This window comes from Emydura macquarii, unplaced genomic scaffold (assembly GCF_026122565.2).
Source record: "Emydura macquarii macquarii isolate MOO-44397 ecotype Brisbane River unplaced genomic scaffold, CSIRO-AGI_Emac_v2 contig_1692, whole genome shotgun sequence".
Lineage (NCBI taxonomy): Eukaryota > Metazoa > Chordata > Testudines > Chelidae > Emydura > Emydura macquarii.
In genome coordinates this window covers 571585-594063 of record NW_027131829.1, presented here as the reverse complement: position 1 = coordinate 594063, position 22479 = coordinate 571585, and the positions used below count along the sequence as shown (strand labels likewise).

At 49.1% G+C, this 22479-nt stretch overlaps 1 protein-coding gene across 1 annotated transcript in view; it reads right to left on the bottom strand.

The window, feature by feature from the left end:
• Window positions 1-6713: 6713 nt before the first annotated feature.
• WNT3 (Wnt family member 3) overlaps window positions 6714-22479 on the bottom strand; it is a 98352-nt gene continuing 82586 nt past the window's right edge. Inside the window, exons 3-4 of the mRNA XM_067556216.1 lie at window positions 10264-10529; window positions 6714-7193 (exon numbers count right to left, since the gene is read on the bottom strand). Of these exons, the coding sequence (XP_067412317.1) occupies window positions 6714-7193; window positions 10264-10529 (746 nt within the window). The remainder of the gene's footprint in view (window positions 7194-10263; window positions 10530-22479) is intronic.

The window sequence follows — 22479 nt, the reverse complement described above, 5'->3', positions numbered from 1 at the left end:
GTGAAGGGTTCTTTTGATGCCCAATATTGTGGTGCCCGACTTGAGGCATTGTAAATAGCCCAGATCTTCAGAGTGTCTGAGCAGGCGCCCTCTGAGCATCTCCAGTCACACTTGGAAACCATTACATATTTGCCTATGGGCTAATAGGGAAATGTTACTAGATTCAGTTTTATCTTTGAAACCACCTGGGGGGTTAATTACAGCCCATCACCTCCCGAATCCCCCTCTCTGCATAGCCTTTGCAGCCTGCCACTTCCCTCGTGTGTCGCCCTAAGCGTTCAATATCATTGTGTGACAGAGCTGGCTTTAGGTGTCAGGCCCTGGGAGTACAGGTGCAGGTTTCCCAGGAATTGCGCTCTCTCTGTATCCCCCTTTTATGTAAAATAAGTAATGGCCCATGACATTTGCTATACATGGTCCAGCTACTAACTTAATTATTCTCTTGTCAGCCTGCTGCTGCTTTCCCTTCCAATTGAAGGGCCCACATGAGCCACCCCAAGCTGTATTTCAGCCATAGAACATTAAATACTGAACTGTGAAGCAAATGGGCTTTGTTCGAACACCCTGCGTGACTGCCATGCCACAACACAAGCAGGTTCAGAAGCCCAGTGGCTGGTCTAGCCATTTCATGCTATAATGGTGTGGCAGAAAAGGTATTTGTTTGCTTTGCAGCACATGGGAGTCATGATTATTACTCAAGTTAAAATGGCTTTACTGGAAAAACAAAGGCTTTTGTATTGGCCAGTCCATTGGATTCTGCTTGCTCTAGTGTTCAGAAATTGGTGTGTCTATTCAGAAAGCAGTTGGTAAGTTTCTCGTTCTCTGACCAGCCCTGCTGGACTAACAGTAAAACTTTGACTAGCAGCCAGTGTAGTTCTCCCTAAAGTATTTCAGCTTTGAAAAATTCTAGTGGCCCCCATATTGTTACCTTATCAAATCTAATCACTTTAGTTGTATTCTCTGCCAGATCTCTGCTGGTTGATTTGAATGTTTGGAATGACGATGATTAGCAAATTGGGGCTGTGGAGTGAGCAGGTATAGAAAGGGTCTGCACTGACTCGTTTCTCATGTCTCAAATACAGAAATGGGGGCAGCCTCTAGTCTTTCGTTGCAGTGCTCCAGTGTTTAAAAGGCCAGTGACTACCTGCACTTCTCTTCCAACTTATAAATAGAAACAGAAATAAGCTAGCAAGAAATTCTTTAGCTAATGGAGAGTTGCTCTGAAGCCTAGAGACATGGCTATGTCTACACAGCAATGTAAGCCTAGGGTTAGTGGGACATGAGTCAGCTGACCCGTGTCACAGAACCCTGGGCTTGAGTGTCTACATTGTATTTTAACCCTACGTTAAGGATTTTTTGACCCGTGTTAGAACCTAGGGCCGTGGCTTCCACACTGATGTGCACAGACCCGAGTCAAAGTAACCCTGTCCTAGAGTGCCTAAGGGCCCCCCCACATTGACATTCCAGCCCTACTTTTGTTGCACTGTGAGAAAACTCTACTGCTCACCCTGTTTCCTAACTGTGACGGTGGGTGCCCGTAAGCAGCGCATGAGTACGTAAACTGCTGAGTTACAGAATTGCCGCATCCCGGGAGGCAGGGAGAAGGGACCCTAGGAGGCTGAGGATGTTTTGGGGCTATCTCCCACTCAGTGCACACTGCCTGGGCTGCTCTGCACATGCCAGACCCATGGAGAGCAAGCGGGTCCCAGGAGCAAGGGACAAAGAGCAGAGCAGAACCAAGCAGCCGCCCTGCAGGCAGGGGGAGCGGCAGAGCTCCTGGCTCAGCACAGCCAGGAGTAGGATGATCCCCAACATCCTGGGAGCTGGGAGCCACCTTCTGCCTATCAACTTTGCTCCCTGCTCTGGGCAAGCTCTGCACAGCAGCGAGGAGGGAGCTGGGCAGGAGCTACTGCTGCAGGAGGCTGTGGGGAGGTTTTGGGTTTGCCTCCCACTTGCCATCCTGCTAGTGCACGCTACACACGCAGCCCCAGGGGGGCCAGAGAGCAGAGTGAGGAGCAAGTGGCTGCCCTGCAGGGATTGGGGGTGGGCCATGCTCAGCCAGGAGCTCTGCTGCTCCCCCTTCCTGCAGGGCAACTGCTTTAGTCCCCTCTCCACTCTCGGCCCCACCCCCCACTCCCATGGGCTGCGTGGGCAGGAGCACCTGGGCAGCATGCACCAAAATCTGGCTGTGCTCTCTGCGAAAAGCTGCTTCTGATTGGTCTCCGTTGCAAACCCTGCAGGCTCTCTGGTAATGTGCTTGCAGGCCAGTGTTCCGCAGATAGTGGGTTGACGCTGATCTGAGCTGCTGCCCTTTGCAAAGGGAGATGTGGCTTCCATTTGTAGGAGAGTGCAATAGACCGCTCCACAGCTGTCAACATAGAGAGCACTATGGGAGTTGCTCCAAGGAAGTCTAGGACACATTCAGAGGACTTCCAGGACCTGAGTCAAGCCAGAGCTGCATGGACACAGGAAAGCAATAGGGCTCAGACCCTGGATCCCAGCTTAACACAAGCTCAGACCCTCCAGCTCTGCAGGGTCCTGGGACCCTAGGTTCAAGGCCTAGGTTAATACAATTGGAGTGTGGATGCAAGGGGGGGTTCAAGTCTGGATTTATATTGCTGTGTAGATGTAGCTATTGGAGCTAGCCTTACTGTTGGCTTCTCCCGCACACTCAATATAAAGGACTTGTGTGTTCTGGTAGTGCTACCTAACGAAGCCTGGCGGGGGGTATGTACTGGTGGGAGCTATTTGATTTGTGACCACCAAATCAAACCAGAGAACAAGATGAATTACTCCTTAAGCACCTGTCCAATGTGTGGGGAAAATAATTGTTTCCCAAATTGAGGTCCCCAGGCAGTAAAACGTTGTTAGCGTTTCTAAAAAATTATAGATAATTTTCAAACCCAAAAGGAATTGCACCCAACAAAAGGAAATGCTCTTTTGGACTTAATTATGATGGGTAAAGATGAATTAATCACTGGATTAAAAGTTGGTGATTGCCCTGGGACCAGTGATCATGACCTGATTACGTTCAATATGGGCAAACCCAGAATAGTCTCAACCAATGATGTATAAAATTGGTGCTTCAATGTGGCTAACTTCCTAAAACTGAGGAATTTTGAGTGAAATCGATTGGAAGGAAAAATTTAGATGGAAAAATTGGTGGTTTATTAGATGGCCAAAAATCCCCAATTCCACCATCAAAAAAGAGGTCAGCTTTAGCGAAAAGCTGATCCTGGTTCAGTTGGGAAGTGAAGATAGGAATTAGAAATGAAGAAAAATGGCAGCAATAGAGCAAATGAAAAAAAGAGAAACGATTTCTAATGTACATTGATTGCTATGAAATGTAAAATCTCGGTAAGAAAAACTAAAAATATCTGGGAAGAATCCACGGCTGGCAGGTGTAAGGACAATAAGAAGGAGTTTAAGTATATTAGGAACAAAAGAAATCCTAGCAATGGTGTTGGGCCCATTACTAGACAGAGATAGTAAAGTTGTTGTTGATACAGAAAAGGCAGAAATGTTCAACAAATACCTCTGTTCTGTATTTGGAAAAAAAGCAGGATGATTTAGTCATATCTCATGAGGCTGATGAAGTCTCTATTCCATTAGTAACTAAGGATGACATTACACAGCACCTGCTAGGGAGAACCATTTTTAAATCAGCAGGCCTGGATAACTCCCCGAAGTTCTAAAAGACTTGGCAAAGGAAACCTCTCGCTCACTGATGTAGATTTTTAATAAATCTTGGAAAGTGGGGGAAATTCTGGAAGATTGGAAAAGTGCTAATGTTGTGTCAATAGTCAAAAAGGACAAGCAAGATGACCTAGGTAACCAGAGGACAGTTGTCCTCATGTCCTGGTCCATATGATGGTAAAGTTGAGATAGGATTCAACTGATGAAGAATTAAAGGCTAGACATCTAATTAATGCCATTCAACTTGGTTTTATGGAAAATAGGACTGGTCAGACAAACCTGGCTTCATTCTTGGATGCGATTGTAAGTTTGGTTGAGAAAAGGTAACTGCACAGATTTAATATGCTACGCATTAGTGATGCATTTGACTGGGATCTGCATTACATTCTTATTAGAAAATTAGCACTATGAAATATCACTAAAGCTCACTTTAAATGGCTTCGCAGCTAGCTAACTGACAGATCTCAATATGGAATCATTAAATGGGGATGTTTCTGGGGCGCTGCCACTGGGATCATCACTAGGCTAGGTGCTCTCCAACGTTTCCATCCGTGATGGGGAAGTGAATACAAAAATCTGCTCAATCAAACGTGGAGCTGACCCCAAGACTGGTGAAGTGGTAAATGATGAGATCAGGACGGTCATACCGAGGGACCTGGATTGCATGGTAAACAGGGCCCCATTCAAACAAAATGCATTTTAATACAGCTAAAGGTAAAGTGATATTTCTAGGAACAAAGAATGCAGGCCATACCTACAGAATGGGGGGAGGGGCTGTATCCTGGAAAGCAGCGACTCTGATAAGGGCTTGGGTTTTATAGTGGGCAAGCAACTGAACATAATCTCCCAGTGCAATGCTGTGGCAAAAAGGGCTAATGTGACCCTCAGATGTATAAATAGAGGAATAGGGAGTAAGAGTAGGGAGGTAATTTTACCTCTGTGTATGGCACTGATGAAACCGATAATGGAATACTGTGTACAGCTGTGATGCCCACGGGCTATAAAGGTTTTTGAAAAATTGGTGAGAGTATAGAAAAGAGGCAAAAATTATTTGATGGCTAGAGAAGATGCCTTACAGTGAGAGAGGTAAAGAGCTCAATCTGTTTAGCTTCTCAAAAAGATTGTGAGGTGACTTGATCACAGTGTATAAGTGCTATCACAGGGAGAAAATACCAGGTACTGAAAGGTTCTTCCATGTAGTGGAGAACAAGAACCAGTGGCTGAAGCCACACGTTCAGATTAGAAAGTAGGCACACATTTTTAACAATGAGGGTAATTAACACGGAATCAGGTGAAGTGGGGGATTCTCCACTTGTGATGTCTCTAGCTCGAGACGGGAGCCTTTCTGGAAGCGATGTTTTAGCCAATACCCAAGTTATTGGGCTCAATCCAGGGATATTTAATGGCCTGTGACATATAAGAGGTCAGACTAGATCTCTTCTGGCCTTAAACTCCATGATTCCATTAATTCACACAGTCCAATACCATTGATTTCTGTGTAAGATGACGCTACTGTTGGGCACCATCAGACACTGTTTAGATATTTGCTCATTGTGATATTTCGCTGTAGACAGTTTGTTGTGATGAGGACAATCACAATATGGTAAGTGATAGTAAAAATTAATCAATCAGCTGTTTGTGTTAATTGATGGGTGGTGTCTTACGCAGTCACCTGTCCATCAAGAGGGTTGACCATTCCTGTGGATATAAGTTGATGCTGATCTCAAAAGCTCTGTAACAAGTGAACAACACAGGCTCGCGAATGTATCAGTTTCAGTTCATTTACCTTCTCTTTAATGTCATAACAGGACAACAAAAAACCCAAGTTGAAATATATCTTTCTCCAAATATATATATATGTGTGTGTGTGTATATATATATTTATATAATATATATAATCTTGTTAACTCAAAGGTATATACATTGTATAATAAATAATACTTATAAAAAGAGAATTTTCTGAATATAAAATTTAAAAAATCAACAACCTCTACAACTTTGTACAAAACTTTGGATACAGCAGGTTGATGGGAGGATTTTTCATTCAGTGCTAGAATACTGGGCTACAGGAAGAATAATTACAAGGCAATAAATGTGCTATTTATTATCAAATACTTTTTTCTTGATTAAAAAAGCAAGGAATTGTGTTTAAAGTCAGGTACTTGAAGTAATGAGGAAGGCTCCTGCGTGTGGTGTAGGGAGTGGTGAGGAGGAGCCAGCCAGTGTTTGCCTACACTAGGAGAGGAGCAAGCAATGGCATCAGGGGCTGTGGTATGGCCAGCTGGAGAAGCAGCTGCTAGGGAAATAGCTGGAGAACCCAGTAGACCAAGCAGGTGCTAGAGGGGCTGCTGGGACAGGAGTGGGTCTGATGAAAAGGCTGAGAGTGGCAGAAATTCCTTAAGGTAGGAACGAGGAAATCTACATTTCCCCATGTTTCATGCTGTTAAATCCATTTCTGCTTTAAACCCTGTGTTCAAAGGCAAACCCGCCTGCACAGCTGTGTGGCGGGAGGGCCTGGCATGGGACCTTAAGCCTGGAAGTTTTTTGCACTGCTGTGCCAATGCACTGCTATCTTGATCTGAAACACCCCATGCGTTCCCAGCTGTGAGTCCATTACTCACCTCTTCCAATACATCTCAAACTGACCTGTGTCATCCCCTCCTACTGCCAGAGCAGATTGCCTGCCATGTTGACACATGTCAAACAGAGTGGAACTAGCAAAAATCAGTCGCTATGTGCCCTAAAGTGGATATGATACGTCTAAACCATTCCGCTGCCTTGTTCTACCCTGGGAGACCGATTAAGTTTGGGAGAGCCCATGGCCGAGTCTCTCACACAGAAGCTAGACTTCAGGTCGCTCTCAGGAAATGCTTCACGGCACCATTGGCCAGGTATGTTATGGTTTCTATGCCATCCTCTGAAGCATGAGGCCACTGTGTGAGGAGTGACGATCCCAGGTTCAATAAGCCCCCTGCTCTGGTGTAGCATCCCCTCAGCTGGTGACCTGCCCACGTTCTTTACTTGCAGGTGTGGACATCATAGATCCGGACACACTCCTGGCAGCTCACGTAGCAGCACCAGTGGAAGATGCAGTGGCACTTCTCTTTCCGCTTTTCAGTCCTGGTGTTGTGGCCGCGCCCGCAGCACAGCAAGTCGCATCCATCGATCCCATGAGAGGTGACGTTGCATGTTCTGTCCCTGGTCCCGAATGAGCCGGTCTCTGGGTTGGGTTCGCAGAAATTGGGGGAGTTCTCATAGTAGACCAGGTCTCGCTCTGTTGGGGGTTTGAAGAGGGCATACTTAGCCCGTAGGGTTTCCACCCAGCCCCGGGACTCCCGGTGCTTCTCCACCACCATCTCAGAGGCGCTGTCATACTTGTCCTTCAAGTAGTCCCCAATTGCCCGAAAATCTGGCTGTGCCCACCAGCAGGTCTTCACCTCGCAGCTTCCTGAGAGGCCATGGCACTTACACTTCAGGTGCATGTGGTCCAAGATCGTCTGTCCGGAAGAAAACAAACAGATAGTCAACCTGAGAGCTCCATCCCCACGTCTTGGTTTCAAATTGCTCTTTTGAGGTTGCATAGACCTAACACAACTCTGATCTGAGCATGGGCAGAGACCGGCATGCGCTGGATTTCTAACTCCCTCTGCAGCATTGCTGTGCCATGGACTCATCACCGGGCACAACCGCTGCCCCAAGGAGCAAGGTCTGGGTGTCAAGGCACAGACTGGGAGGCAGGAAACATGAGTTCTAATCCCAGCTTCGCAATAGGAATGTAAGACTGGGTCATCCGCTCCAGTCCCCTGCTATTACAGGCAGCCCCATCATCTAATCGTGTTCTTAACTTATCAAGATCCATCCCAAAGCCAGTTAGATTTCTTGCCGCCACTACTCTTTTTAGGTGGCTATTCCAGACCCTCCTTCCTCTGTGAGCCAAACAGACTTGCTGTGTGTCCCCAGACATGGCACTGAAACCAAAACTCTCAAGCTGACTCCAGTTTGGGATGCCCGTCTTGAGCTGGTTCGGGGCCTGCTTTCCAGAAGCGCCAGCACCTCTCCTTGACTTCAACTGGAGTTGCAGGTACTGAACGTCTGAAAATTGGGACCTACTTCACAAATTTTGCCCAAACCTCTGTTTCCTCAGCCATAAAATGCAGATAACATCATAGAATCATAGAAGATGAGGGTTGGAAGGGACCCCAGGAGGTATCTAGTCCCACCCCCTGCTCAAAGCAGAACCAACCCCAACTAAACCATCCCAGCCAGGGCTTTGTCAAACTCTATGCAGCTTAAAAACCTCTAAGGATGGAGATTCCACCACCTCCCTAGGTAACCCATTCCAGTGCTTCACCCCCTTCCTAAGGAAACAGCTTTTCCTAATATCCAACCTAGACCTCCCCCACTGCAACTCAAGATCATTGCTCCTAGTTCTGTCATCTGCCACCACTGAGAACAGCCTAGCTCCATCCTCCCTGAAACCCCCTTTCAGGTAGTTAAAGGCTGCTATCAAATCCCCCCTCACTCTTCTTTTCTGCAAACTAAACAAGCCCAGTTCCCTCAGTTTCTCCTCATAATTCTTGTGCTCCAGCCCCCTAATCATTTTCGTTGCCCTTCGCTGGACTCGCTTCAATTTGTCCACATCTTTTCTGTAGTGGGAGGCCCAAAACAGGGCACAACACTCCAAATGTGGCCTCACCAGTGCTGAATAGAGGGGAATAATCACTTCCCTCCATCTGCTGGCAATGCTCCTACTAATGCAGCCCAATATGCCGTTTGCCTTCTTGGCAATAGGGCACACTGTTGACTCATATCCAGCTTCCTATCCACTGTAACCCCCGGGTCCTTTTCTGCAGAACTGCTGCCGAGCCTGTCGGTCCCCAGTCTGTAGCAGTGCATCAATCCCTCTCACAACTGCTGTGCTAAGAGCTCCAGTTCTGAGACTTGTAAAATGCAATCTTTAAAGCCTAGGCTTAAATCCTGCTCTCTCAAAATCCTGTTCTAGATTTAGCTGGACTAGCCTATCTTAGCCAGCTTTTGACAGTTGAAGGCTGAAAGGAAACATTTTTGTTCTGTCTGAGAAGCGGAAGGAACCAAATTAAATATCTGTCCAGAGTTCAAAAGTCACGACTCTGTATCAGTGACATTTGCCAGAATAGGGAATGTTACGTAATGATTCCCGAATGCCTCCTTCTGTGTTAAAATCCAGCCCAGCATAATGAGAAAGCAGCACACTTTTAATCTGCACTAATCTGGGGCCTTCCATCCAAATGCTTTACAAACACTAAGGGATTTAGACTCATGCCCCTCCTATTAACCCTCTAATGCAGCTGGGGAAACTGAGGCCCAGAGCAGTTAATTGACTGTCTCAGTGTCATATAGTGAGTCTCTGGCAGAGCTGGGAATAGAACAGTTCTGATTCCTAGTGCCACATCTGAACTAACGTGACAATCCTTTGTTCTTGTGCACTGTCTGTCAGCCTGGCACAAAAAGGGACGGGGCTTGTAATCCTAATGATTGGTCTCTGCAAGAAACGGTCACTAGGCAAGACCAGTTGCAAAGAAGCCACCTCAGCATGAAGCGGGAAATCATGGCTATCTGTTCAAGCCACCAGGCTCTGACTTGGGGATGTATCGCCCGTTTCTTGTAAGTTACATTTACTTTGAGAGGTGGAGGCGAGTTAGACAGACCCAACTTCCCCACGGGCAGACACTGTTAAAGCTGCAGGGAGAGAGACTCCTTTGCTTGGTGTGTTTAATAGTTTAGACTACAGCTGGGCAAACCCCCCCCCCCCCCCCCCCCCCGCTAATAAGGACCGTAATCAATGACTGTTGCTATTTGAAAGCTGCCTGTGACGAGACGGCAGTTCTTCACCACCGGACGTTATTCACCAAGTTATTCACCTCTTAGACGGTAGCTTCCCCGGGGCTGCGGGTTGTGGCGCAGGTTCTGCTTTGTCCCAGGCCTGGAGGATTCCAGTGCCCAGCGCCTAAGACTGTATCTTCTTGAGGAACGCTCCCACCAGTGAAGAACTGCGAACACTGGCTGGCTTCCCCAACCACAACACCCCCGTCTTTTGGCTGCTGCTACCAAAATGCAGAATGTGGAAAGTACGGGACCTGGAGACCCCATGCTCCGCAGGTTTGTATTTCAGTTGCTACCTTAGGAGTTGATAAGGTTCCTTGCTTCTTATCTGATAATGTGGCTGGCACTGTCTTACTACTGAGAGGCTGTCATCCTAGGAGCATGGCTGCATCTGAAGGGGCTAGGGAGTAGGGTTAGAGTGGCCAGCTGTGCCAAGTGCATTACCCGCCCCCCCTTGTTTTAATCTGCACCAGCCTGACGGAAGAGAGACGTTGGGTCAGTATTTGGAGATGCTCTGTTGTTACACTGGGGATGCCTGTGTGGCAGGGTTTTATCATGACCATAAGTGCAGCCAGGGCCTGATCCTTCCATTAAAATCAGTAGGAGTCTTTCCATTGACTTATTGGAGTTGAATCAGGCCATCAGCACACGCCAGGTTGCTCTGGTTTTTGTGGCAGAGGGCAGTGGGGTGGGGAAGGCACTCACCGTTCTTCCTGCTTCATTATTGTGCCTGTTCATGGCTGATCGGGCATCCGGACGGTTCTCTCGGGCATCTGCAAACTCCCGGGAAACCAGCACGCCAAAGTCAGCATCCTCACTGCAGCCCCCCCATTTCCAGCCATCACCTGGTGGTCCCTTGTGGTGTGAGTCACAGCCGCAGATGGTGGACGTGCCCTCAGCACAGGAGCGGGTGACAGCGAAGGCCACACCGGCTGAAGCAATGGCGTGGACAAAGGCGGACTCCCGCGTGGCTGGGAAGAGACAAGATTTGCCCATGGGATTATTTGCTAGGATAACGTTTAGCTGTTTCCCTTCCCCAGCTACCCACCAACTTCTGTGAATCTGTTTTAAAAGGTTATTTATTCATTTTTCAAAAAGAATAAATTCCAAAAAATGAGTAATTCCATAATGTGCAAGGGAGTAAACGTAGCCCTCCATGTAAACGGGGGGGGGGGGGGGGGGGGGGGGGCTGTGTTGGCGTAGGGAGGTTCTGTTCCCTCTGTGTACTGCACTGGGGAGTGATACTGGCACGCAGTGTCTAGTTACGGTGTCCACACTTCAAAACAACAAAAATGTCGAACTGGAAAGAGTTCAGAAAAGAGCTGGAAGACTGAGTCCTGGGCTGGGCCCGGTGCCTTACAGGGACAGACTAAAGGAGCCCAGTCTCTCTAATTAATCCAAGAGAAGATTAAAACAAGGTTACTCACTCTCTGCAGTAACAGGTTCTCGAGATGGTGTCCTTGTGGGTGCTCCACTTCTGGTGATGACGTGTCCCTGCACCTTTGATCGGAGAATTTCAGCAGCCGTGGTTGTCTGGGTTGCGCATGCGCTTTCCCCATCGCCGCTGCCTATGTAGCGCCGCGAAACCAGACCCCCTTCAGTTCTTTCTCTACCATTGAGTCCATAGACAGAATTCCGAAGTAGAGGGCAGGAAAGTAGGTGTGGAGTACCCCCAGGGACATCATCTCGAAGAACCTCAGATACGTTACAGGGTGAGTCACCTTCTCTTCTTCGAGGAGTGTCCCTGTCGGTGCTCCACTGCAGGCGACTGTAGTGCACTGCCCCTCAGTGAACGGTAATATTGAGTCCCGGTTACTCCCAGGAGGTGTAGGGAAGAACAAGGGAAGATGGACTGGTTGGTTTAGGTGGAAAGAAGAGGGTATTTTGGGTAAAAATTTAGGATGAGATCATAGGGTGACTTTGTCCTTGAAAAAGATGGCATATGATGGGTACGCCATGAGGACCTCTAATTCTCCCACTCATTGGACAGACGTGAGAGTGACTAAGAATGCCACCCTCATTGACAGATGTGTTAGAGAGCATGTTGCTAACGATTCGCATAGGGCCCCAGTAAGGTAGGGTAGTACCAAGTTCAAGACCCAAGGTTGGGTAGGTACTCATATTTCACGGTAGACATTTCTGATACCCCTAAGAAACTGTTTGGTGATAAGATGGGCAAATATTGATATTCCATCCACCTTGTGGTGAAAGGCAGTAATAATGGCAAGGTACAATCTAAGCGAGCTAAGGAATAGGCCAGAGTTCTTCAGTTCTAGCATGTGTTCTATAATCATTGGTAAGGGGGTGGTAACAGGCCAGCCTAGTTTGTTTTGGCACCAGATGGAGCATTTCTTCCATTTATGCAGGTTAGTATTTTGTGTGGTTGTCCTGCTATTGTTCAATAATATACCTTTCACCTGTTCCGAGCAGGTCAGTTTGTCATGATGGCACCACGTAGGTGAAGCCTCTCCAGGTTTGGGTGGTAAACTTGTCTGGCATCCAGCAATAGAAGATTAGTAAAAGTGGAAGAGTGCGTGTCGCACAAACCACCATTCTCAACAGGTAGACGTACCAAGTTTGTCTGAGCCACGTGGGGGCTATCAGGGTGACTTTGGCTTTGTTGTCTCTTATTTTGTGTATTACCCTCAATAGCAGGGGGCTGGGGGAAATGTGTCTAGCAGAGGCGCATCCCATTTGAGGAGAAAGGCATTGCAAGCCCAGCCCTGCTCTCGAGCAGAATTGTGGACATTTGTTATTCTGGGATGTCGTGAAAATGTCTATGTATGGGTGAATATCCCACTGTCTGAATATGCTCTGTTGTTTAGCTCCCATTCATGGTGCTGAGAGAGTTCCCTGCTCAATGTATCCATTGTGATGTTTTGACATCCTGGGAGATACGCAGTTGAGAAGTTGACATTGTGTCAGCTGCACCAGTTCCATAGTTTCATGGCTTCGGTGCATAGAGAGTGCAACCTTGCCCCGCCCCTGTTGGTTTACATAAAACATGCAGGCAATGTTGTCTGTCATTACCTGTATAGTCTCATTCCTGATAGATGGTAGGAAGTGCAAGCACACGTTGTGAGCTGTGCACAGTTCCAGGAGATCTATGTGTAACAGTGGCTTGGAGGGAGACCACCTGCCCTGAATTGTGTGGTGTTGTAGCTGGGTTCTATCAAGGAGGTTTCGGTTGTGAGAATCCATTGAAGGTGGAGTAAGTGTGTAAGGAACTCCCACACACACATTGCTGGGTTGTGTCCACCAGTGTAGAGCATCTTTGACTTTGAGCAGCATTGCAAGGCATCTCTTTAGGTTGTGTTTGTGTGGTATGTAGACAGTTCTTAGCCAACCCTGAAGGCACTGCATGTGAAGACACGTGTTGTACCATGAATGTGGTTGCCTCCATATGGCCTAATAGTTGGAGACAGGTCCGTGCTAATATCTGTGGGCTGCCCAGTACTGTGGAGATCAGACTGACTATGGTGAGGAATGTGGTTGGTGGTAGTGATGCTTTGGCCTCTTGAGCGTTGAGATGTGCCCTGATGAAGACAAGGTTCTGCATGTGTGTCAGTATTGATTTTTGTATGTTTAGTTGTAATCCCAGCTGCGAGAAGAGGGCGATTATCCTGTGTATAATGTCTATGGCATCTGCCTGGGTGGGTGTTTTTAACAGGCAATCGTCCAGGTAGCGAAAAATTGTCACTCCCTGCTTGCGGAATTTTGGAAAGCACCCATGGTGCTGTCGAAAAGCCAAAAGGCAGAACTTTGTAGAGATAATGTTCTGTCCCCAAAGTAAATGTGAGGAACCTCCTGTGCAGGATGTATGCTTACATGAAAATAGGTGTCTTGGAGGTCGAGGGCTGACAACCAGTCCCCCTGTTCCAGTGCTGGGATTAGTGTTGCTAATGTGACCATCCTGAACTGTTGGACCCTTACAAATTTGTTGAGTTTTCTAAGGTCTAGAATAGGCCTCCATTCTCCATTCTTTTTCTGGGTCAAGAAGTAGTGGGAGTAAAAACCCTTCGCTCTGTGTTGCGATGGTACCAGTTCCAGGGCGCCCAGCTTAGGAGTGGTTTACTTCTTGCCATAAAAGGTGGTGGTAAGAGTGGTCCTTGAAGAGGGATGGGGAAGGAAGGGGAGATGGAGATGAACAGTGTCGCATAGCATGAATGGACTATTTCTGGAACCTATTTGTCTGCGGTGATGGATTGCCACGCTGTGTAGAAAGGGGTCAAATGGTAACCAAAACGATGTCAGTGATGGAGCCTGAACTGAGGAATGGTGGAAGGCTCTTGGATCCTTGACCAAATACTCAAAATTGTTGTTTTGCAGAAGGTTGGTGGGATGCCGGTGATTGAGCCTGGAGATGGTTGATGCTTTGGAGGCCTCTGTCTGTGTCCTTGTGTGCTCAGTGCATCTGTTGTGGGTGTACGGGACAGACCGTGTACGCTGGGTGGGATAGCTTTCTCGGTGGGATCATTTACCCTGTTTTCTTTTTGATGCAGGTGTGTATATATGCAGGGAGCAAAGCGTCGCCCGTGAGTCCTTCAGAGTATAAAGGGACTTGTCGGTTTTTGCTGCAAACAGCTTCTGGCTATCAAAAAGAAGGATTGTACCTCCACAGGGGATTGTACGTCCCTTGGGAAGGCGTATAGGTGGAACCATGGAGCCCGGTGCATAACAGTGACAGTGGCCATGGAGCATGCTGCCATGTCCACCGCATCTAAAGATGCTGTAAAGCAGTTCTGGCTTGGAGTTAGCTCTCCAAAATGGTGGATTTAAATTGGTCTCTTTTGTCCTCCAGGATAATGTCAATACATTCTATGAATCTGGAATAATTTGTGGTGGTGTTTTGCCATTAGAGCAGTGTAACTGGCAATCCGGAATTGAAAAGTGGCTGATGAATAGGCCTTGTGGCCAAGGAGATCTAACTGACTCCACTCTTTGGCACATGGGGTGGCTCTGGATTGTTGCCTGCTTTGTTAGTTGACAGCATCGACCACTAAGGAGTTGGGTGTGGGGTGCAAAACTAAGAAGGCCAGTCCTTTAGCAGGGACGTAGTACTTTTTTTCACTCTCTTACTGGTGGTTGGTATCGTAGCTGGGGTCTGCCATATGTTTTTAGCCAGCTCCAGGAGTGCATTGTTTATGGGAAGTGCAATTTTTGATGAGGAGGATGCATGGAGAATGTCCAGTAACTTGTTCTGGGACTCTGGGGCCTCCTCCGGAGGGCCTCTAAAGAATCAGCGATTCTTAGAAAAAGCTCTTTTAAATGTTTAAACTCATCCCGAGCTGTGAGTGGCGGTGGCTTTATGGCCTTGTCTGGGGAACAGGAGGAAATCTGTGTCTTGTTCCAGGGGCCACTGCCTGTTCTTCAAAGCATTCCTCAGGCGGTCCTGAAGGTGCAGCCACTAAGGGTGGTGGGTGGATCTAATCCTTTCCTTGTATGGGCTTGGAGGCCTGGGGTACTGTCTCTGGTATGCCCCCAGGGCTTCCGGTAGGGAATGGCATAGGTGGTGGCACACCTGGGTGTTAGCCCTGTGATGAGCTCACAGCTGCACAGATGGGCCCACCACTGCAGTAGATTGGATGGGAGAGGAGTGGTGAGATGAAAAGACACCCTCCTCCTTCTCAGTATCTTCCTCCTTGCTAGAGAATGGAGGGGCCTGAAGTGAAGCGGGCTGGCATAGTGCCTCGTGTGCCGTGGAAACATGAGGGCCACAGAGAGATGATTCTGGCATTGATGAAACAAGCAGGTCCGTCTGGTGTAGACAAAGGTGCGGTGCCGAGGTTTCGGTGCTGGTGATGCTGTTGAAGTTGTGGCTGTCGGTGACGACATCCGAGTGCTCTGCGCTATGGGGACAAGAGGTGGCACCATAGCCTGTGCGGCGCATCTAGGAGCCGCGGCTCCGTCAGTGCAGTAGCAGAGGAGGTAGGCTTCTGTTTGCCCCTCAACGCCATACTTGCCCACTTGGGAAATAAATGGGGAGCAAGGGATAAATGCCTCGGGTACTAAGACTAAACTATTTGAAACACAAAACTCAGCTGGAAGTCTGAAGACACTGGGCGGTCGGTCTCCGACTGAGGACGGCAGAGAAGGAACTGAAGAGGGTCTGGTTGCATGGCGCTAGATAGATGTCAGCCGAGAGTGCACGTGACCCTGATGAGCACGGCTGCTGAAATTCTCCAATCAAAGGCACAGGGATGCCCCGTCACCAGAAGTGGAGCACCCACAGGAACAATCTTGGAAGAAGTTGCCTTTCTCAGGGTCTATCTATGTATCTAAACGGAGGAAAGCTTCTGTTTATAGGGGACAAAAGTATAACAAGATCCAGTGGCTGGAAGCTGAATCTAAACATCCAGACTACAAATAAGGTTCAATTTTTTAGTAGTGAGGGTGATTAGCCATTGAAACAGCTTCCGCAGGGTTGCTTTGCTCCATCTCTTGAAATCTTTAAACCCAGCTTGACTGTCTTTAAAAAAGACGCTCTGTAACTCAGCCAGAAGTTACGGGCTCCATGAAGAAGTCACTGGGTGAAATTCTCCGGCTGGGTAGTTACTGCCGTGATTCATAGCCACGCAGCCTCGCCAGGAGCACTACCACTGATCCATGGGTCTGGGGAGCTAAGAGCCCGGTCCCTCAGCTCCACTGGCAGCTCCCTGCTGGGAGCCCAGCTGGGCCCACCCACCCCCTTGGCTCCCCATTCCCAGCCGGGAGCGGGGTCACAGTGTCTATACAGATGCTGCTTTGCCCTAACTACACCGACATAAGCCCTACGCCTCTTGTGGAGGTGGAGTAATTATGTCAGTGTAGTAGGACGCTTGTGCTGGTGGAACAATGCTGCAGTGTGAGCACTGACACAAATGTAAGCTGCCTTACCGCGACCCGACTGTTTAGTGTAGCCCAGGCCTTCGACTGACAAACACCACGGCCAGAGGGAACCATTGTCATCATCGAATCTGACCTCCTGCACAGCCCAGACTAGAGACCTGCCACAAAGTAACTCCTGGAGCAGAGCTGCTAGGAAAACATCCAGTCTGGATTTGAAAATGGTCAGGGATGGAGAAATGGTCCCTTCCGGCCTTAATGTCTCTGACTCGAAGAGAGTATGGCCGAGGGCTTCCTGACAGAACAGCTCTTCAACAGACATTCACTCGCTGGGATTCAGATTCAAATCTCGAACATCACATTCAGGGAAATGAATCCCTGATACCGAGAAGATAAAGGGGAAATCTCTTCTCTGAACCAGAGCACAGGAGAAACGGGAGGACCCGGAAAGCAGGCCAAAGAGAAGCAATTTTCATATTCTGGGTATTACACATCACTTCAAAAGTAGATCTAGCATGGCTTTGCTTCCAGCGGTGCTCCCAGAGACTGAGTGCAAAAGGTTGAACAAAACTGTTCCTCTGGCCACCCTAGAAAAGATCAATGGGAAGAAAAGTTCAGACGGCAGCACTCTGGGAAGCTGGAGAATGGAGCTGGGGGAGTCGGAGGGACCAGAGCACAGGATGGGAAGTCAGGCCTGGCTGCCTTTGACGCATTGTGTGACCTTTTGCAAGGCCCCTCTCTGGCTCATCCTTCCCAGCACAGCAGGTACAGAGGAGTCAATGCAAAATTCTGCTTGTTGCCAGAGGTGGGAATTAGTTAGCAACAAGCCAGTCAGAACGCTGGGGGCTGTTGCCAGTCATTTGTCTGCTCTTTGCAGGTCAGCAGAGGCGCGCGCTGCATGCTCACACCCATGGAGATCTTACTTTGGGGTTGATTGTGTTTTCACTCTAAAATAAAAGTAATCTGGGCTGAACGTCTGGTTTTGTGGCTCTACTCGCTGGCCCTGCAGAGTACTGAAAATACGCTGGGCAGAAGAGGATCCTGCATGAGCTTGTTAACTTTCACTAGTGCATAATCGAGCCCATTAAAGAGAAACCAAAGCACGCCTCCCTCAGACTGAGCAGTCCTTTGCGTCTGTACTGGGAGAGGTCCTACCCAGACAGAAATTGATGAATCAGCAAATGATTAGAAACAGAAGTCACTTGGCTAACTTGTGCTCAACTGCCTGAGACAACTTAGAGACGAGCTGGGGGCTTGATTCAGGAGGGGAGAGGAAAAAGTTCCGTGTGTCTAGCCGGGCTAAATGTCTTCGAGAAGGGAGAGGAATTATCATGGCAGAACAAGGAAGGATGGGTTAAACCAAGGGAGAAAATAGGCTGAATATCAGGTGCGATGAGTCTGTTAAGCAGGGACCTACCCTTCCCATCAAGCCTTGTGGGTTGGGAGAGAGTCATCAAGGCACATCCCCCTCCCCTGGTGAGGAGGGTGCGGGAGCAGAAACTCGATGGAAGGCTTTGATCCAAAAAGAAACCTTGCATTTGGAGAAGTGGTGGGTGGTGGCTTGGAAGCCAGGAGCAGCAGGGAGTCTGGGTGCTGGGTAACCGGCGGGAGGGAGATGTGTGCCGAGCAGGCTGCAGCGAGACATGGGGAGCCACATGTGGACTCGGCAGGCTGTGACTGATGGACGTTGTAGCTGGGAGCAGGTGTATGTGGGACCAGCGGGGCAGGGAGCCAGTGCAGAGAGTTCCCAGGGAGAGACACTGACGGAGCCTGGCCTGGAAACTGGCCTACTCCTATTTGCCTTTAATAAAGGCATGGACTGGAGAGGGTGTGTTGCTGTGTGATTGCACACAACCATTTATATCCGTGATACTGCCGCTGTGAAACAACTGCCACGATTCTTGTACAAAGCATGTCGTGTAAGGTGTCCGTGGGAATGGTTTGATTCACTACAGATGATTTGCCTCTTTAATCTGTGTGTCATCACGAAGTCTAAGATTGTGTCATGGAGCCGTGACTTCCTGTCGCCTCCATGACATTTTCTGCTTCAGCTGGGGGAGGGAGGGCGTGGCAAGGAGGCTCCCTGCCCCCGTGGGCAGGGTGAAGGGGAACCCAGAGTTCTGAGACTGCATTTTTCTTCCTATGAACCTGTGTGGTGAGACAGAAGTTTGCTTCTGTGACTGGCTTCGTATAATCTAATAATAGAATAATTCTTTCTGTCAGTTTGGGCTGTGTCTGCCCTACTCTTCAGCGGTTTGTCCTGACTCTGCATCCTCAGCTCTTGACCCACTGAGGCACGGTGACAGAGGGCAGCCCAGGCACTAGATCTGGAGAACTTGAACCCTCTACTGGGCTGGTCCCCAGATGCCCAGTTAGGAACTGCTTTTTTGTTACAGTTTAAGCCCCTGTACACAAGATAGTCACAATCTTTCCCTGTCTTGCCAGCCTTCACTTGGTCAGCCTTCCATTGGTGCTAGCAATGGAATCCCATGGAGGATGGCCGGCAGCGGTAAGGACAAGAAGATGACGTTTTAAAAATCTATTAGGTACAAAAGGAATCTGAAGAGTGATATTGGCCCATTGTGGAATGGAAGTGGCGGAATGATCAGTTATAATGCAGAGAAGCAGAATGGCCGGTAAATGTTTCTGTTCTATATTTGGTGGGGAGCGGGGAAGAAGAGATGATCAGGTCTATTAGAAGATGATGATGAAGAAACACTTTGGCACTAGTGTCTCAGGAGGATGTTAAACAGAAGCTACTGAAGTTGGACATTTTTAAATCAGCCGGCCTGGATAAGATGAATCCAAGAGTTACCTGGACCTTTAATGCTGACTTATAAGAAGTCTTGAAACCATGCGGAAGTGCCAGAATACTGGACGGAAGCTAATGATGTGCCAATATTTAGAAAGGGTAAACAGGATGACCAGGGTAATTACAGGCTTGTCACTCTGACCTATCCTAAGTAAGATAATGGAGTGGTTCATATGGGACTATTAATAAAGAAGGATATTATAACAAAATCCAGTTAACATGGGTTTATGGAAAATAGATCCAATCAAACTAATTTGATATATTCTGATGAAATTACAAGTTTGGCTGATAAAAGTAACAGTGGTGATGTAACGCATTTAGACTGCTGTAAGGCATTTCACTTGGCTCCACACGACACTGATTGAAAAAAACTAGAATGCAAAATTAAAATGGCCCACCTTAAATGGATTCGAACTGGTTAACTGACCGGTCTCAAAGTGTAATTGGGACAGAGACTCATCAGGGGGTCAGACGAGATGATCACAATGGTCCCTTCTGTCCTTGGAATCTAAGAATCAGCTAATTTGATGGGCAAGGGCAGTTGCCGTAGGTACGAGATCTACTTAGTGCATGGAAATGAACATTCCCCTGCAAGGTCTGTGCAGGGAGATGCGCTGGCCCAACTGGGGCTGGTCAGTGCTGGGAACAAGCTGCTTGAATGAAGAGTTGGTGTGAGGTTGCCAGGCTGGTTTTTCTTGACCTGCTGCTTCACTGTAAAACCCAGGAGGCATTCGAAGGACTGACACATGATACCCTAGGGCAGTGTTTCTCAACCTTTTAAGTAGCAAGTCCCCCCTAACTTCTGAAATGTGAATAAGTGCCCAGTACTCAGTGTTCCACGGGATTTTATATTTGCAGAGTGATGTGAGCCATAGGTTGGAAGAAGGGCTGAGCACACAAGGCCGCGATAGGACAGATGTCAGATCTAGTGTGGGTAAGGTTACCACCCTTACACCAGGGTGCGCAACTCAAGTATGTACCTGGGCTAGAGGTGACGTTGGCCAAAGCTGGAGGCTTTGAGCGGCATGCCAATGCTGGGGAATATAAAGCGCCGCGCCAAATTTTATGCCCTAGATTTGGGAGGAGGAAGGGGTGAGAGAGAGACAGGAAAAGAGGGTAAGTGGTGAAATCTGGGGCTGTCACAGTTGTCAATGTCACTGATCAGCTAGAGCCGTGAAATTGACACGTTTTCTGGGCACTGGGCTTTGAGCCAGGGAAGGAGGCTGACACCTGGGTAAGTTGCTGGCGGCTGCTGCCTGGCTGCCAGCCCGGGAGGTGGGTGACTGCCACCCCATCCGAGCTGGGGCAGAGGAGGCTTCCGCGCCGGCTGGGACCCAGGGATGTGGGCAGGCGGCTGCTGCCCATCTTCAAGCTGGGGCACTGGACGCTGTCCCTTGGCTGGGAGCTGGGGTGCGGGTGGCTGCCACCCAGCTGCGAGCCCAGCTCACAAGATGCAGGAGGCTTCCACCAGGCTCCCACCTGGAAGCTGGGACCCGGCAGGAAATGGGGGCTGCTGCCCACCTCCCCCAGAAGCTGGTGGCTGCCACCTACTTCCCAGCTGGGAGCTGTGACCGGGTGGGAAGGGGCTACTGCCACTTGCCTCCCCTTCACTCTGTTTTTCCCTGGGTACCCCCTGCCTGTGTCTCGTGTACCCGCAGGGGTACACGTACCACAGGTTGAGAAACTATGCTCCAGGGGAAGAAGCCTCTGTCAAGGATGCTCGACAGTGGCCTCTGGTCGGACCACAGACCCTGAGTGCAGCCCAGCAGCCTTCATCCACTGGAGAGAAGAAGGGGAATCTGTCAGCGATGTTGGCTATTTCCTCCGGCACCTGGCCACCGAGGTATTCCTGGACTATGACAACCAAATGCAGGATTTACTGGCTGGAGACCAACTTGTGACACATGCAGCTGGGAGAGATCCAGAGAGTTCTTCAGCCAGAGAAACCTACTGGGCTGGAAGAGGCTCTCAGGGTTCCTGTGGCGCGAGAACTCGCCATAGAGGCTGCAGAAGAGCAGGCCTAACCGTAGGGCCCAGGTGAACAAGGCTGAAGTAGAAGATGCTGCAGGGGAGATGTGAGGGGAGAGAGAGGGACGCAGGAAGCAACCAAACCCAGAAAGCCAGCCATCCCCTAGGAGGTATTGGGAAGGTCTATGAGGCTGGAGGTGGGCACCACAGACCACGTCCTGCGGGAATGCCCACAGCAGAAGGTATCTACCAAGGACAGCAGCCAAGGGCAGGCCCTCATCTGCAGACCAGTAGGGCTCAGTGAGAGATGACAGCTGCCAATAGATCAGGCCCAAATGCTGTATCATTAGTGAGCTCAGTGGACATCCGTGTACAAGTCTGGGGACAGGTTTCCATTGTAGACTCACAGTTATGGGAAAGAGCCTCCCAGAGAAAGTGAGGAATTTGAGCCCTTTCAGGTCCCGCTTATGATCATGGGGATATGGAAAACGACTGTCACTCTAGCCGGGCACCATCCAGCCCTCCACGTGCCATGGGCTGCCGGTGTAGAAAGATGGAGGGGAAAGTAAGCGTGTGGACTATCAACAACAGTGAGAGACGCACAGCCCCTCCCTAGGACTGACACTGCTCTAGATTTGCTGGCAAAGGCTGTTGGTTCTGCACACTGAGCCCGGCCAGTGGTTATGGGCTGAGAGAGGCGCACCAAGGTGACTGGCAGACAATGGCATGCACCATGAACCAGGGCCTCTTTGAGTTGGACTCTGTACTGTACCTGGATGTCCGGATGGCAGACTGCAGGGCATGTCCTGCCTCGTGTGACTTGCTAACAGCATTGTCACTGGGAGGCCCTTGAGAAGCATCTTCAGCAGCTGTGCTGGAGCGGCTTTGCGAAGCCAGCTTCAAAGTGAAACCAGCAAAATGCAACTGTTCTGTGACCGAGTGAATTACCTGAGGCATGTGATCTCAAGGGGTGGCAGAGCACCAGACCCTGGAAAGGGAGAAGCCTCCACGTTCTGTCATTGAGGTGCAAAGTTTCATTGGCTTGGCTTTATACCACCGGAGAGTCAGCTCGGACTTTGCCACCAATTGCAGAGCCACTGCAAACCGAGAGAACTGGGGCCGCTTGCTTTCCTGCGTCGTCATGGCCTAGGACTGGTGTGCAATCGTCCATGGGACACACACCAGCTGTTTGTGGAACAGGCGTGACAGCCAGATGCTACTGCCAGCTTCCTGCCTGCCTGCGACTTGTGGGGAAGCAGCAGAGACGGCTGGCGGGGAGGGGCAGAGCTGAGGGGACCAATGAGAGACGCCACTGA